General features: G+C 44.3%; 1 protein-coding gene across 6 annotated transcripts in view; it reads right to left on the bottom strand.

The window, feature by feature from the left end:
* Window positions 1–18121, bottom strand: part of KIAA1549L (KIAA1549 like) — a 294483-nt gene that overhangs the window by 104087 nt on the left and 172275 nt on the right. For all 6 annotated transcript variants that reach the window (XM_074401291.1, XM_039471338.2, XM_074401295.1 and 3 more), the window contains 4 exons: window positions 15850–16012; window positions 14108–14167; window positions 7620–7771; window positions 2335–2506 (listed from right to left, as the gene is read on the bottom strand). In XM_074401291.1, the coding sequence (XP_074257392.1) occupies window positions 2335–2506; window positions 7620–7771; window positions 14108–14167; window positions 15850–16012 (547 nt within the window). The remainder of the gene's footprint in view (window positions 1–2334; window positions 2507–7619; window positions 7772–14107; window positions 14168–15849; window positions 16013–18121) is intronic.

The following is an 18121-nucleotide window of genomic DNA, read 5'->3' as shown; positions in this document are numbered from 1 at the left end:
ATCTCTACCCTATCACGCTCTGCCTCTCAGGAATATACATCAACACAGCAGCGCCCTCCCTTCTTCCCATGAGATCTGCTGTCCTTGCTTGCTTTCTGAACCCCACACTCTCCTCCCATCTCCACGGCTGCTCCTGGTCAGTGTCCATTGCTCGCTCTTGCTCTTCCCACGTGAGAATTCCCCAGGGCTCAGTTTCTCCCTTTTCTCTCTAGCTAAACCCACCTGGTTATTCTCACCTATTTCCTTAGCTCTAAATGTCACCTACATGTTAATGGCTCCTGAGTTGATGTCTTCAGAGATCCATGTGGATGTCTAGTGGACATCTCACACCTAAGATGTCTACAGCGAAACTTTCAGTTCCGTCTCCCCGTTTCCATTCCAACCCCACTTTTTCTCTTCCACCTGCACTTCCGTATCTCAACAAACGGCACCACAACCAAAGCTGACGTCAGCACCTAGGAGTCACCCTTGATTCCTCTGAGCCCCGCCGCCTTCCCCTGCTACACACAGAATCATTATCTTGCACCACTGGCTCTGTCCCCTGAAATATCCCCAATCCATTCACTTCTCTGAGTGTCCACTTTTAGCACTTTGAGCTCTCGCCTGGGAACCTGCAGTGGTTTTCACTCCTTTCCTCTGCTATTTATTCCCCACTTGGAGAGGAGAAAGAGCTGAGAACAGAACACTCGGGAGTCCACATCAGAGGACATGGCAAACAGATGAAGTGAGCTGTTGAGGAAGTGAGGACGGAGTCCACAGGGAGGGTAGGAGAGAGGTGCGAAGGAAGAGAATCTCGGTTAAAAACGTCATTTTAAAAAACAAAATTTCAGAGAATGACCACTGTCATTCCTAGACAAGATTGTGTCTGTGAGGATGTGCTAACTGAGCAAGACAATACAAGGTCTGGATTATCACCCTGGAAGCAAAAGTAAACTGGATGATTGCAAGAGCTGGGCAGGAGGGGAAGGAGGGGAAGACCACGAGCCAGGTGTCAGGAACCTGGGGAGCACGGGTATCAGCTAGGAAAGCAAACCCAGGGGAGATGACCTTTCCTGCCTTCCGTGCTCAGTGTGATGCCAAATGCTAACATTTCTACCACCCAGTCTCTCACCCTCATACCCTCTCCTCTTCTCCCACTTTCTTTATAGCTTTTGTTTGGATTCCCAATGCCCAGGACACCATAGAGCCTTGTCACTGGTCCTGCCACCTCCTGTCTCCTCCCATCCTAGACACTGCTGACCTAGTTAAGCTTCCTAGAAACGGGCAGTTCCAATGATATTACTCCTTAGTTCAGAAATCTTCAACAGCACCCCACTGCTGATCTGAGTGTGTACTATCTCCTTCCCTGTCATTCAAGGCCTTAGTCTCCCGAACAATACACCTTTCCAATTCCATTAACTCCTCCATGGGTGTAGACACCCCAGGCAATCTGAACTCATTTTTCAAGCGTACCTGGTACTTTTCACCTCCATTCATTTGCTCATGCTGCTCTCTCATGCTGGAATACGCACCCCTTCTTCTCCTTCTGCTGAAATCTCTGAGTGTCACATAGTTAAGAACACAGGTTCAAAGTCAGACAGATCTGGATTCACATCCTGGCTACCTAAGGACTTGTTCTGTGATGCCAGGCAGGTTATTTCATTTTTCTGAACCTTGGTTTCCTTTCCTATGGTTTAGATCTGAGTAAACACTGCCCCAATGAGAACAGAAAGTGAGAAAATCTAGGTGAAGTAACTAGCATAGTAGCTGCCACAGAGGAAGGTATTCCAAGAGCCAGCTATCATTCTTAACATCCTTCTTCTGCTCACCCCTTCCAGATGCCCCTTTGAAGCAAACCCGCCCTCTGCTGACCCCGCATCACACACTGCCTTCTTGCAGCACTGTTCTGTGTTCCGTGCCATTGCATCTGCATTAACTCTCCCTGATCCTTAAGGGCAGCAGCCAAGTCTCGTCCACTTCCATACATCCTCCAGCACTAAGCAACTTCATGTAGAACTCTATAAATGTTTGTTGAATCAAATGATCTCTAAATCCCCCGGCATACAAAAATAATCTCAGTTGTGATTTTCATAAGCTGTTCACTAGATTATGCTAAAGAGGAAGGGTGGGTAGGACTTGAGGGGCAAAGTAATATCATTACCATACTTCCAATATCCAAAACATATCCCTTATCTCATCAAACAACACAGAAACAAAGCCGATTGATTTACGAACATTCCAGAATGCAAATATGTTTAGCTCTGAGACCATCGCCATAAGTTTGGGGAATCACTTTGATTCTCAGGAAACATTTAATGACATTAAAAAGACTAAAGAAAAAGACCATCCCCTTACGGTCAGCTTGCAGAAGGACAACGTGATGCAGGGTCAAGGCCATCCTTTGGGAGTCAATGGTGCTCAGAATCTTGGCAGCTGCGGTCCCCAGCAAAGGCTTCCCGTTGTACAGGGTGTAGTAAGTCAGCTCCGCTGGGTCCTTCGGGCCTGGCACACGCTGCATCTTCACCATCTTTCAGAAAAAGAGAGGCCGGGTGTTTACAGGGCATCTTGTATCGACCCTGCAATTACCCAGGTGATCAGCAGATGTTCCCCTCACGACTGCTGAAGGCTTCTGTGGCTAGGCGCCAACCTCTGCATACCTCCCTATATCCAGTCTCTCAAGAGACCTGCTCTCGCTGGAGCAGGAAACTGGGAGGAGAAAAAGGGGTTCGAAAAATATGAACATCTGGAAAGAACAGTTTGCGGTTGGAGAAGAAAACACAGGATAGTGATGTCTCCCAGCATCCACAGAACTCTGGCCTCATTTGAAAATAGGCCTCTGCATTTAATTCAGGGCATGTTAGTTATTCTCAAACAAGACTGTTAATTTCAAATATCTGTAATTGCCAGAGAGGGGGAAAAATTAACTTAGACATCTGCAATTCAAAAGATCTCTGATAAAAGCACTTCTTAGAAACCCAATGTTCTTTTTCTAAAATACTGGCTGTGCTTTTTGTTTAACTCTAAAAGGTATACATATTCCCTATAGGAAAACTTTAAAATATGTAAAAGCATCAAAAAATAAAGTAAAAACAATCTATAATCCTTCTATCACAAGCTAATTACTGTTGCCATTATAGAGTATTTTCTTCCATTCTGTTTTTTCCCACACAAACCTTTTCCTTATCAGTTTACAAAATTATTTGTCATAGTCTATATACAATATCTTGCAATTTTCACTTGCATTTTTAAAGGACCTTAAATATAACAAAAGCATACATGTTTGTTTTTACATGACATTCTCATGCATATCTCATAAACTTACTTAAAGAATCCTTTACTGGCCAGGTGTGGTAGCTCATGCCTGTAATCCTAGCACTTTGGGAGGCCAAGGTGGGTGGATCATGGGGTCAGGAGTTCAAGATCAGCCTGTCCAAGATGGTGAAACCCCGTCTCTACTAAAAATACAAAAAATTGGCCAGGCATGGTGGCAGGTACCTGTAATCCCAGCTGCTCGGGAGGCTAAGGCAGAGAATTGCTTGAACCCAGGAGGCAGAGGTTGCAATGAGCCAAGATCATGCCACTGCACTCCAGCCTGGGCAACAGAGTGAGACTCCATCTCAAAAAAAAAAAAAAAAAAAAAAAGAATCCTTTATATTAAACATTTAGATTGTTCCTAATTTTTTAACTACTGTAATTAACAACTGATAATAATAAATAGTAAAACATAAGTTTTACTACCTACATAGCATTCTACCATATGTATGCCTGGTAAATTGAACTAAAACCCTTGATTATTGAATATTTAGGTTATCAACTTTTTGCTGTTATAATTGACAAATCATAAATATTACAGTATTTTCCAAAGTTTATATTACAGATCATGAGTTTCACAGAATATTAAAAGATATTACAAAAATGTTGATAGAAACATTGTTTATAATAGTAAAAAGACTAAAAATTCACAAGTTGTTAATAATAGATTGGATAATGAGCTATTGCATATTCACACGATGAAATACTACAGTGTAGTGGTGAAAATGAATGAACTATGGCTATTTGTATCATTATGGATGAATACAACAGCCTGATGTTGAGCAAAAAGAACAAATCACAAAATATAAAGTTCAAAATTAAGCAAAACGATAATACATGCATGGATGGTAAAATCTATACAAAAAATACAGGAATGATTTAATACAAAATTTGGATTCACTCTCAACTCTGAAAGGAGGGAAGGGAGTACAATCAGAGAAAACACATAAATGGTTTTGGGATAAGGTAAGGATAATGTTCTTACCCTTTGCGTTGTGGATTATTTTTATTAGCATCATTTAAACTCTGTCTTTCTTTTTTTGTTGTTGTTTTTTTGAGTCAGAGTCTTTTTCTGTCGCCAGGCACTAGGCTGGAGTACAGTGGCACAACCTCAGTTCACTGCAATCTCCGCCTCCTGGGCTCAAGCAATTCTCCTGCCTCAGCCTCCTGAGTAGCTGGGACTACAGGCACATACCACCATGCCCAGCTAATTTTTGTATTTTTTAGTAGAGACAGTATTTCACCATGTTGGCCATGATGATCTCAATCTCTTGACCTCGTGATCCGCTCGCCTCGGCCTGTGCCTTTCTTATACTGTTTTGTAGGTATGCTATACATAACAATTAGAAAGTAGATATTACCACAACCCAACAGAAAATGGACAAAAGATCTGATCAGACACTTCACAAAGGAAGAAGTCTGAATAACCAATAAACACATAAAAAATGCTCGATGGGGAAATTCAAATTGAAACCACAAGAGACTACTCTATAGCCACCAGAATGGCTAAAGTAAGAACTGACAACACCAAGTGTTGATGAGGAAGTGAAACAACTGGAACACCTGTCTGTTTGGTGAGAGTGCAAATGGTGCAACCACTTTGGAGAAAGGTCTGGCAGTTTCCTATAGAACTAATGTACACCAACCCTGTGAGCCAGCAATTCCAGCCTGTATACCTAAGATGAGTGAAAGCATGTGGCCACCAAAGGACTTGTGGAAGAATGTTCACAGCAGGCTTGTTTAATAGCTACAAACCAGAAAAGCCCAGGTATACATCAATAAAATGGATAAGCTGTAGTATATGCATACAAGAGAATATTATTCAGCAAAAAAAAAAAATTTTTTTTTGAATGTTCTTGAGATAAATTTCTAGGAGTCAGTTTGTGCTCATCTAAAACGTTCTAGTCTAAATTCCTCACTTTCCCTCCAGAAAAGTCATACCCAATTGCTCTGTTTGAAAGCACCCTTTTCACTGCATCCTCATCAATACCGGATTGCAGCATTTTACTAATCTTTGGTAGGTAAAAACAGTGTCTTGTGGTAGTTAAAACTTGCCTTACTTTGGTTACAAATTAAGTCAAATATTTAAAAATTTTTAGTGGTCATACATGTTTCCTCTTAGGCCTCAATTTTTCAAATATGTCAACTAGAGACATATCTTTAGATTCTAGACTGTTAAATTCCATATTCATGAAGGTAGCTCATCTTTTAAAATGATCTAAGCCCAGAAGAAAGGCCTCAGGGTAGAATGATATTGTAAGCCATGTAGAGTGAATTTTGGTGGGGAAACTTGGGCATGTTATTCCTTTTCCCAGTGGGAAAGGAGGTGCGGAAAGTGTTAGTACAATCCAGTAGAAGGTGAATGACGATTCCATATCTAATAGCTGCTCCTAACTTCAACTTAATAGCAAATTATTCTTGCCAAGATTTATTTAAGGATATCTTACAAGGTGATCTACGCCTCTGTAAATTAGGGATTTGCAGAAATAAAGCCCCACCTGCTTCCCTCAGACTTTCCAGGTAGCTAAAGGGGCCAAGTGCACTGAGCTCTTAGAAGAAATGAGAGAAAGAACACCTCTCTGAGCCCTTTGGCATGCAAAATGTGTTAGGGTTCTTCGGTTTATAAATAACACCAGGGTTGCAGAGTGGCCCCTTCTCACTCTTTGGCTGATGCAAATCCCAGTTCCCAGTTATCTGAGCACCAAAGCTTTCCTCTTGTCATTTGGAAGAGTGGAAATTATAGAGCTCACATGGAACCTACAAAGGAGAAATCACAAACCTGACATGCAAATTTAACCATCACTTTACCGCATGATACAGTCATCCCAGACCACAAAGACTTTTAGAACCAAAGCAACATCCAATAGGACAAAGGGCCAAATTCACCAAGTGCGAATAGAGGGACCTGGAGTCTCTGTCAGGGGCGTGATGATGACTCACGCAGGGAAGTGTGTTAAGATGGGTTGTCCATACTTTCAAGATTGCCTGGGGACCGGATTTGCACGCAGACCATGCTAATGGCTGCAATTTCCTTTAAAATGCTTACTCACAGACAGTGTGATACTGTGCATGTGTGCTATGGTTCAGTTATACCCTAGATGTGGTCAATCATCAATCAGGGGTTCACATGCCTGGGGTAGTCTGCTAGATTCCAGTTAGGAAGTCCCAACTCCAGGGGCAGCTACCAGGAGGGCTTCTCTAATTTTACATCATGCTCAAAAGAGCTTTGTTAATTAGCACAACAAATGTTGGACATGAGTTCTCAGTGGTGACAGTGCAAGTCAAGATAGGCAGACTGGCTAGAATATGCCAGAGAGGACCCCACTCTCACAGGAACTGACTAAAGTATCTAGAGGGGTTTAGAATCTCTCCTCCTGGGGATAGCTACTGCCTTGACTGGGTTCCCTCAGAAGCCGACCCTGAGAAGAGCTGAGTGTTTCCAGTTTATCTGAGAGGTGCAAGGAACTGGCAGGAGGTGAGGAGATAATACAGGAAGGGGAAGGAGCCTACAAGGGGTGTGTTATTAAGCCAGTGATGCAGTGGATGACTAAAGCTTAATTCTATGGGAAAGCTCTGAAAATGATCTAAAACATACATTTCAGAATTCTCCCAGCCAAGAAGTGAGAGAGCCGGGGTATTTATACCCCTATCACTGGTGATTCCCAGGCACTTTCAGTCAGCATGGCATGGGCAAAGCAGGTTCTGGCGTCTCAAAAGCAGCCCTCTGAAAAAGATTCAGAGGCTGCCTGTTGAACTCCAACTGGCATGCACAGAAACGGTAAGGGGATGTGGGATGGACACAACTAGTGTCTGCTACATTCCTCCAGCCTAAATCTCTATATGACCAGGTGTCCACCATAAGCTTGGAAGGGTCTGTTTATTGAAACTGACTACACACAGGTAACAGAATCCTGTGTGTGGAATAATGGTGCATCTACCATTCAGAGGAATGAAGGTGAGCAAGTCTAAAAGAACAGAGACCTGGGATTTCATTGAGCTTACTAAACAAGCTGATGATGTCCTTGCTTACCAAGAACTTTTTGTTTCAAAAATATTGCCTGAGTGTAGATTTTGCACTGAGATTTCCTTTTGTTATAACCCAGTTAGTGACAATGTCTGAGGAACAGCTAACTCTCACCCTCCTTCAAGTTTTTGATGGTAATGACCATCAATTCTCAAAACCTAAGAGCAGCATTGATAAAACAGCTTAGTAAGTTTGCAGCATGGATGCTCCTCTGTGCACATTGACTTATTTAGTCTCAGGAAGCACATTCCCCCCTCTCCACCCCCAGTTATTAGAAAACCCCAGTGGCTCTGCATACACCCACCTGCACAGTGTAGCTTCCCAGGGTGGTGGCCCGTTTAAACCGCCGGCCTTGCTGCTGGGACATCATGAAGAGCTGGGCCAGGCGCTGCTCCATGACCCGGGCGAAGCTCTGGTTGTGCAGGCCCACCAGCGAATTGTCCACGCCCTGCAGCACTGTGGATGCAGAAGGCAGAGGAGAGGCTCAGAAGGCAGGCTGCCTGCAGATTCAGTGAGCACAAGCACCATTGACCCTGCACAGGTCACCAAGGGCCACTGTGACCTACCTCATGTTGGGGCTTTGCCATCCTTACCTCACTTCATCTTTACAACAGCCCCATGACAATCATTATCCACATGTTATAGATGCGGAAAAGATTAAGTGACTTGTTTGAGATCACACAGCTAATAACCAGCAGAGCCAGGGTCCAAACCCAAGCCAGACTGTATAACTCCAGAGCCTGGGCCCTGTTCCTCTGTGAGGTGTGGCATCATTAATACTGTTGTGTTGAACCCAAATGTCACTTAAGATGATGATCAGTGTTACTAAAAGTCCACATGGGAACACGGCAGAGCTGCAGGTGTGGGTAATGGGTATTTTTGCTGGTTTCCAGCAAAATACTCAAGGTCTGGCTCAGGGCTATTCCTGTTTTATTTTGCCTTCTCAACAGCCTTGCTGAGGAATCTGAGCTCCCTCTGCAACTTGATCCTTTATATCTGGATGGACTACCCTGTTCAGTGCTTTTATCTCTGCCTCCTCTACGGGGTCCTTTGAGTGCCCATCCCAAAGCTACCCAGGCCCCTCGGATGCTCTCCCATTCAAGAAAAGGACAGTTGAATGGAAAGAGTGGGCTGTCTCTTATGGCACTTGTCAGTTCAGGACATCAGGGAAGCCACTGGCCCTCTCTGAGTCCAAGTCCTTTTCTGTAAAAAGGCAATGAGAAAGTACACATCACAGCCCACATAAGCCCAATGAGCTCTCGGGTTTAAATGAGACAGGCTATGCAAAGCAGCTTAGAACAGTGCCTGCGGTGAGGAAGATAAAGGGAACACTCTTCTTCCCCACTCTTTCTCCACCGCTAGGTCTCATCTATACCGTAGTCAACAGGTAAGTCATGAATGACAGTTGCAGCCATGGTGGGTGCAGGGAGGAGGGTTTTCACAGCCACTAGGGATGTTCTAGGACTGCTGTGTTCACTTACTATGAGGGCAACTCCCTTTTTCTGTCTACCCCCAAAGTTCAGTCCCTGTTCCACATCCCTTGGGAAACATACTTCACCCTAAACACACAAAGGCTTTCTTCAAACACAGTCATGCTTAAAATTAAAAATGTTAAAAGCAAATCTCATTTTCTTAAAGAGACCAAAACTTGCAAGGGCTGGAAATATGAGACTTTTTATTTAACATAGTTTCTTCTACCAGATCCTATCCAAGGATCATTGGTACCATCCATTTACCAGGAAATGGAAATAGCTTGGAGGTGAAGAACGTGTTGCAGTTAAACGACATCCAGTACAACAGGGGGCTACCAGTAGCCAATGCTAATGATCGCATTCCAGACAAGCCCAGATCACTGGCGACAATAGATACAGAGAATGATGTTTAAATATATCGAGCAAGCAAGAAAACCCACAGCTAAGTCTCTGAAATTACTTCTTTGAAGCCATAAATGCCAAATAATCCCCCTGGAGAGTATAAAGCAGCTCTCTTTCTCTCTAGGGCCCTGGTGAGACACTCCCAGCTCATGCATCAGCCAAATTCCCGCAAATTCATAAAACAAAGACTTGTGCTATTCCCACTGTGTCAGGTCCCAGAGGACCCCCTGGAATCCCTCACGACACAGTTATCAGACCAAGGAAGGGCTGGCCCACCACTTTGCCCCAAACAGAAAAGCCCATGTACTTGCTGATTCAAAGATGGCCCCTCTAGCAAAATGACAGATCAAATAACTTCTAAGTTGTCCTCTCCTGACCACTGGCCAAGAGTAAGAGAGGGGACACAGGACAGTCAAGAAGTATCATTGGGGATTACTTTATGGGAATCTCAGTGATGCTTCAAAGGCAGACATCAAATAAAGGGAACAATCAAAAGCCTCCAGGGGACGTTCTGGAAATAGCATTGGCAGTTGTACAATATTGTGGATATACCTGATGCCACTAAAGTGTACACTTAAAAATGTTCAAAATGGTAACTTTCATGTTAGGTGTATTTTACAATAAAATTGTTTTCTCTTTTCTTTTGAGACAGGGTCTCTGTTGCCCAGGCTGGAATGCAGTGGTGGGATCATGGCTCACTGCAGCCTCGACCTCCTGGGCTCAAGTAATCCTCCAGTCTCAGCCTTCAAGTAGCCAGGACTACAGGCAGGAACCACCATATCGGCAATTTTTTTTGGTGGGGGGTGGGGGGTAGAGATCAGGTCTTGCTATTTTGCCCAGCCTGGTCTCAAACTCCTGGGCTCAAGCAATCCTCCCATCTCAGCCTCGCAAAGTGCTGAGATTACAGGTGTGAGCCACCATACCCAACAAATAAAAATTTTTTTTGGAAAAAAAAAAAAAAGCCTCCAGAGAAGTGCCAGAGGCAGTGGGAACCTCCCGCAGAGTAACAGGGGATCAGCTGGACAATCTCCACAACTTCATCGCCAGTCTTTACAAAGGAAACGTGTCCTTCTTAGGGGGCAGCTGGGGAAGAGCTGGCGTTGGAGACAGGGCCCTGAGTTCACATCCTGGCTTCCCCTTTCTGAGTGTCCTCAGGCAAGTTGCTGAGTTTCTCTACGCCTCAGTTCCTCATCTGAAAACACAGGAATCATAATCTACTACTGATTGTGTCACTGCTAAGAAAAGATAATTCAATAAAAAATCCTTCTAGCTGAGTGCTATTATAAGGCCCTTGAGGGAATGCCAATAAACGGTAGCTGCTATTGTTACAAAGTGCCCTTTCTTTGCTAAACACATCCAAAGGAAGAAAACACCTGCAAAGCATGGAAAGGGGTCTCAGGACACGGCTCCTCCCCCTTTTCCTGAAAAATGTGGCAGACTCAGGCTCCCTAACCCTCTCTGTTCACTGGGAACGCAGCAAAAAGGTGTGTGTACCCCTCTCTCTCACAGAGACACAGAAACCACAGAGGCTCAGATCTGGCACAGACGACCAGGAAGACAGCAGCTCCCTAGCACATCAGCCAGGGTCCTGGCCCCCCAGCCTTGGCCACCACTGACAGCTTAGAGGAGTCAGGCACATCCTCAGCTGGGTTCAAAGGAGCTTTGTCCAGAAGATTCAATGACTTTCGCATTGCTGTTCTCTTACTCATTCTTTATTCACAATCACACTGGGGCCAGGTTCGGACTTCTGTACTCAGGCTAAATTGTCTTATTTGTGGTTGGATCCTACATATTTAGCACTGAAAGAATCTTAATACTCGGCTAATACTTCTCCCTCCTAGGAAAGGAGAATGTGAAGTCCATGTGGCCCAAGTGGCTTGCTCAGGGACATGCTAGGTTAGAAAATGGCAGAGCTGAGACCAGAAGAAATTCTTCCTTCGCTGGTTCTGGGATATTTTGCCTTAGGCGGGTGAAATAAAGGCAGGTGGATAAGCCTGAAATCAGCTCTCCCCTCTGTCTGGTGGCAATATTGAATCTGCACATTTCTATCTTGCCTCATATATACAAACCTCCCTGCAGTACCCCTGAGTGGCAGGTAGCCCCTGGGTTCTCTGTAAAGACAGACTTCGGGAGTCATCTTAAGCCAATGATTTTCCATCAAGAAGGGACCTACCCTCTGAGCCAGGAGAAGTACGTACAGTTTGCAAAAATCTATTTAATATAAGTTTAGTTGGAAAAGAGATGAAAACATGTCAGGTTTTTATAATACAAACTACAGGAGAGAGAGATGGCTCCAAATCCTCTTGGCTGTTAAAAATGAGCAGGAGACAGAAAGCCTGTGATGCATGTCCAGGATTAAAGGCTGAATGAAGCTACACTCATCTCTTAGGTCCCCATCCACTACCCTTTTGGTAAATTATGGGTTAGTTTGGTTGGTGACTACCTAGGGGTTCAGAAGGTGGTCATGGGTCAAAGAGAAGGCAGGATGATCACCCTAAGACCTGGTTCCAGCCCCTCCCAAGCCCAAACCAGCTGATCCAGCTGGCCCTAAACACAGTGATGGAAGCCACTGTTTATTCTGAACACAAACAGCAATAACAAATAAGGGTTTCATAAGTGAGTGGGCAGAGAACTAAATATGAGGAGAGTCCTGAAAACAAGACCCAGCATGGAGCTTTTGATTAAGATTATGTCACCAAAATAGAGGCAGGGCAAGACACGGGTAGATGAGGAAAGAATGACACAAGAAGTCAAGGAGCACCTGTGGCAAAGAGTGGATGTGTTATCATTTCATGTAAACCTTAAAGTTCATAGAAGGGAGGAATAGCTCTACATTTAAAAACACCATTCCTTGTGGAGGAAACGTGATTTTTAAAATGTTACATAAGCCACTAGCCCCAAAAATGTGTTGCTGGGTTAGCACTGTTTCCCTCTTGGGCATAAACCTTGGTGGGTTGGCTTTTTTGCTTGCTTTCTTAGCAGGTAAAATAATTTCTGCACACTGATGGCTCCGCAGCGGGGGGAAAGAAATGCACTGTTCTGCAGTTTAGAAGAGGTCTCGAGCAGGCTTCATCCAGCAGGGCTGTGCAGTCCTTAGTATTTTAGGCAGCGCCCATCTGCTGCTCGTTTGGGACAGGGAGTGAGATAAGGAATGGGAGAGGACAGAAGGGAGGTTTGGGACCAGGCTGCTTCCCCAGGCACATCTTCTAGGACTGGCAGGATCTTCCTCCAGCCTGTTACAGGCCGACCTCTGTCCCCACCAATTCCAATTCCTTTTAATTTTATTTTTTTGAGACATGTTCTCGCTTTGTTGGCCAGGCTGGAGTGCAGTGGCATGCTCTTGGCTCACTACTACCTCTTTCTCCTGGTTTCAAGTGATTCTTCTGCCTCAAGCTCCCAAGTATCTGGGTTACAGAAACCCACCACCACGCTGGGTTAATTTCTTTTTTTTTTTTTTGTATTTTTAGTAGAGATGGGGTTACATCATGTTGGTCAGGCTGCTCTCAAACTTCTGACCTCAAGCAATCCACCCTCCTTAGCTTCCCAAAGTTTGGAGATTACAGGCGTGAGCCACCACACCTGGTCTGTCCCCTCAAATGCCTATGTTGAAGCCCTAACCCCCAAGTACCTCAGAATGTGACTGTATTTGGAGATTGGTCCTTTTAAGAAGTAACAAAGTTAGGCTGGGTATGGTGGCTCACACCTGTAATCCTAGCAGTTTGGTAGGCCAAGGCGATTGCCTGAGGTCAGGAGTTCGAGAACAGCCTGGTCAACGTGGTGAAACCCCATCTCTATTAAAAATACAAAAAAAATTAGCTAGGTATGGTGGTGCTTGCCTGTAATCCCAACCACTTGGGAGGCTGAGGCAGGAGAATCGCTTGAACCCAGGAGGTGGAGGTTGCAATGAACTGACACCACACCAATACACTCCAGCCTGAGCCACAGGAACAACTCCATCTCAAAAAAAAAAAAAAAAAAGAGGTAATGAAGTTAAAATTAGGTCATATTGGGGAGCCCTAATTCAAATATGATTGGTGTTCTTGAAAGAAGAGGAGACTGGGATACAGACAGACCCAGAGGAAAGGACACGTGAAGATGCAGCAGGAAGATGACCATCTAAACCAAGGAGAGAGGTCTCCGAAGAAGGCAATCAGACATCTAGTCTCGAGGACTGACAGCAGATAAATGCCTGTTGTTGAAGTCCCCGGTCTGTAGCACTTGGTTATGGCAGTGCCAACACTCATATACTTCTCCTCCTGTTCCTCTCCTTCCTGGCTAGGCTGGTCACTTTTCCTCCTACAAACATCTGCTCTTCAGCTCTCAATCCTTGTTTCTCCAATTCCCAAAACTACCATCTGGCTTACAAAATACACAAAGAAGAACTTTTTTGCTGTTCCATAAAGCTCCCCTGGAAAACGTCAAGGAACAAAAGAGAAAACGCCACCAGAAAAAACCGCTTCTACTTCCAAACATCCTCACTGTCAGAACATGCCAGGATGAGTGTGGGTGTGTGCCATGCCAGGGCAAAGAGGCCAGTACGTGCCCAGCCTTCCTCTAACTTTAATTTGGGTTTCGTAGGGCGGTGCAGGAAGGCCTTCCATCTGTAAACTGATCACCATTCATAGGGACGTGCCCGACCTTGGGTTAATGCTGTAACTTCTGATAGAGTCACTTTTTGCAAAGACGGGGCCGGTGAGTGAGGACTTGAAAGCTGTTTTAGAGGGTTTAGGTCATATTCATCTCCATTGTGATGTCTTATCTTACTCCATTCACTTCTGCTCCTGTAGAAGTAACTTCCTGACTTATAAGACAGGAACAAAGAAAAGTGCCAATCTTATTACTGAATGGCCTGCAGGTTTTTTAAAAAATAAAGAAATCTGACAGCATGAAGAGGGGAAATAACAAAGTAAGAGATTACCTGTAATTACCCAATAGTCTCTGGTTGTTTCTGATATGTCCAGGTTGGGATATTCCAGTGCTAAAACAAACAAGAAACACACCCAATTACTTTTATAGGTTTGATTTGCTTAGTTTTATTTATTTATTTATATTTCAGATGGGATCTTGATATGCTGTCCAGGCTGTTCTTGAACCCCTGGCCTCAAGTGGTCCTTCCACCTAAGCCTCCTGAGTAGTTGGGACTACAAGCATGTGTTATGGCACCTGGCTTATTTGAAATTTTGTTAGGGAAAAAACAGCAAGCAGCTAAATCCTGCTTTGTGACTCTTAGGGAATCCTAGGACATAGAGACCAAACCGATCTCACTGTTTGGAAAGCTAAAAGACTCAGTAAAGGGCCAACTTGTAGATGGAGAGTTTTCTAGGATTTGCGAGTTTCTGCCCTTTCAGTTTTTTCATCAAAATCTTCTGTTTAAGCAGAACACCTTCTTTATCAAGATCCATAGCAGGAACCTGTCTTTGCTGTAACTTTCTCTTTTAAAATTATCTGACCATTACTAACATTGTTAGGCATATCTTTTGGGTGGATTTTTTCAATGTCAAGGACTTAAGTTTAGTAGCCAAATGCTTGTAACAAAAGGTCCATATTTCTTTACAAGTATGGTGACTCTGGAGTTGATACACGCAAAGGGATTGGTACATTGCCTGGCATATGGTTAGTGCTCAATAAATCGTAGTTGTTTTCAGAAATAAAAGAATGATGGAAAATAAAGTCTTCATATGCTGATATGTGATGTAATGCCATCATTTACGACATCATCTTTTTTCTAAAATCCAGAGTCATCTTTCCTTACTACGTGGACATTTACGCGAGCTTGCCATTAAACAAAGATTCGAAAAAAATTGAGTGGCTGCAGTGTGCTAAGTATATTCACACACATTATCTTGTTTATTTACAGTAATGAAAACAACTACAGAAAGAAATTATGAGACTATTTTGCTAATATGTATTAAAAAATAAACTTGCCCAGCGATCTTGTGAAATGTAAGAATGTTTAAATTTAGGAGCTCAAACCTTTCCATCCTTTGGCTACCAAATAAACATTTGGATACAAAATGTAGCCTGCTGCATCTTTGAAGTCTATGCCTGTTGCATGTTAATGAGATTATATAACTGAAATGCTAGAGAAAGATGAGGCCACAAAAGGCTGAGGCCACTGTGGGGATCTCAGCGAGTGAAGTCACACTGTGGACTGCAAATAAGTCACATTATGATATCTGGAGGCAGGGCCGAGCCCGAAGGTCTGGGAACGTTTGATGGCATCAGTGGGAGAAAAACCATAGCAACCCAGATTGCGCAGAGGACAGCTGCCCTAGCAGGCAGAATTGCAAGCTCAGAAGGCAGACTGCTTGGGTTCAAACCTCAGGTCCCACGGCTCACTAGCTATGTGAGAGTGGGTGTCTTATGAAACCTCTTGGAACTTGTTTTCTCCTCTGCAAAATGGGGCTAACTTTGCACCTGTCTTATAGGGCCGTTCTGAGGATTACATGCAATAAGAGAAATGTGAAGGATGAAAGCACCCAGCAAGTGCTTTCATTGAGGTGCACTAAACTTCATCAATTCAACCTTAATCCATCACATATTTTAGCTGTCAGTTTATGATAAAGGAGGTCGTATGTGGCCTGGCACCATAACTGTTTGCTAAATGGAGAAAGGCCCCAGGCGAAACACTGGGGTCCCCGTCGGCATGGCCATACTCACGTTCAGCAATGGTTAGTGGTGGGTAAGTGAGGTAGAATCCCACCAGCTCAGCCGAGAGCTGGGTGAGGAGGCTGCTGGCGACGGTGCCATTGAGGAACGTGCTCTGATTGCCCACGACGTACACCAAGGTGACTGCCTGGGAGGCGTTGGACGTGCTCACGATCTGAATCAACACAGGAGAAAAGGGGAGGGAGACAGGCCAAATAAGACCAGGGTCTGTTTCATGGAGGCCGTGGGAGGGGGAGGCAAGGCAGGAGTTGAAGGCAGGAATGAAAGGGGTTTGGGGTAACAGCAAGGAAGAGACAAGAGTAACCATCATCATTTCTGATTGCTGCATGCCAGGCAGGGTGCTAAGGGCAGGTCATCTTATTTAAAGTTTACCACAACCCTAGGAGCTGTAATCAGTGGTAACTCCCTTTCACAGGTGAGGAAACCGAGGCCCAGAATGATCAAGGGACCCACCCAAGGTCACACAACTAATAAGGGACGGTCAGGATTCAAACCCAGGTGGTTCAATTCCAGGTCCTTAACCACTGCTATGTGTATCTTTTCCTGGGCTAAATAGTCTCAGGTTACTTTTATGATTCTAAAAATATAAAATAGAGCATTGGCATGTTACATTTAAGAAGGGCTCAACTGCTCAGACAGAGAAAGCCTGAATCAAATTTTCAGGGAATGTGAAAGTTGAAAGGACCAAGAGCGAACAGAGCTGATCACCAGCCTGGTCATGGGCAGAGTGACAGAACCTAATTAGAAAAGGAATTAGAGTCTGGGTGCAGTGGCTCACACCTGCAATCCCAGCACTTTCGGAGGCCAAGGAGGGTGGATCACCTGAAGTTGGAAGTTTGAGACCAGCCTGGCCAACATGGTGAAAACCTGTCTCTACTGAAAAAAACTCAAAAAACAAAAATTAGCCAGGCATGGTCGTGGGTACCTGCAATCCCAGCTACTCAGGAGGCTGAGACAGAAGAATCAATTGAACCTGGGAGGTGGAGGTTGCAGTGAGCTGAGATTGTACTTCAGCCTGGGAGACAGAGCCTCTGTCTCCCAAAAAAAAAAAAAAAACAGAAATATAGAATATGTTCTTTAGAGAGCAATTACACTTCCTCATGATCTATTAATTCAATATAGAATGTATAAAACATCCTATGAGATGGCATGGTTTTCTTCTCATATTTTGTCTAAGCCAGTTTTTCAGTTGCTGGAAATGAAGCTTTCTGGGTCAACGTATGAACAAAAATATCTCACAGATGAGATTTGAAAAACATCGTTAGAAGGAAGTTATTCAACTTGGTGAGGCCTTTTTTTTGTGAATTTCTGTGCTGGGTGCCTTCCCTTCCCCCTCCAGATGTGCCTGCCACCCACCCTCTCTATCCTATCTGGTGCCCCCGGAAACAGACCCTCTGGAGAACCCCAGTGGGCTCCACCGCCTTCAGGAGGATATGGGAGAGAGGGAGGTGGGTGAGGTCAGAGTACTGATGCCCAGGACTCCTTCCTTGTGGGGTCAAAGCTGGCTCCCATCAGGCAGCTGAACCTCGTACCACACTGCACTCACTCCATCGGGTCCCAGCTGTTAGAGCCTTGGGTAATGTGCTGCTCCTGTGGTTCCCCTGGAGCCCGCCCACTCTTCTTTCTACAAAGCCACCTTCATTTGAGTGCAGCCTCCCTTTCCTGTCAGGACACCGACTAACACCCCATCTTTCCCAGACCTTTGTGTGCTCAGACATTAACATCTCTGCCACTTTCCTTTTTTAACAAAATTTTTTTACAGACTTTAAAAAATGATACATAACATTTATCTGTATGTATGTGGTACATGTGGTATTTTGTTACATGCATAGAATGCGTAATGATCAAGTCAGGGTTTTTAGGAAATCCATTACCCAGGAAACTATTGAGAAGAGCTCTTCATTTTATTTCCCACTTTTTCCCATAAGTGGGTATTTTAGAGACAGAGTCTCACTCTGCCCCCAAGCTGAAGTGCAGTGACCTGATCATAGTTCACTGCAGCCTTGAACTCCTAGGCTTAAGCAATCCTCCCACCTCAGCCTCCCAGATAGCTGGGACTACAGGCACACACTACCACTCCCAGCTAATTTATTTTATTTTTGTAGAGATGGGATCTCACTTTGTTGCCCAGGCTAGTCTCAAACTCCTGGGCTCAAATGATCCTCCCATCCCAGCCTCCCAAAGTGCTGGGATTACAATTGTGAGCCACCACACCTGGTACCTTTTAAATTGTTTAATCCAGAACCTGTATTCCCATGACTAA

Source organism: Saimiri boliviensis, chromosome 6 (genome assembly GCF_048565385.1).
Source record: "Saimiri boliviensis isolate mSaiBol1 chromosome 6, mSaiBol1.pri, whole genome shotgun sequence".
Taxonomy (NCBI): Eukaryota; Metazoa; Chordata; class Mammalia; order Primates; family Cebidae; genus Saimiri; species Saimiri boliviensis.
This window is presented reverse-complemented; position numbering and strand designations above follow the sequence as displayed.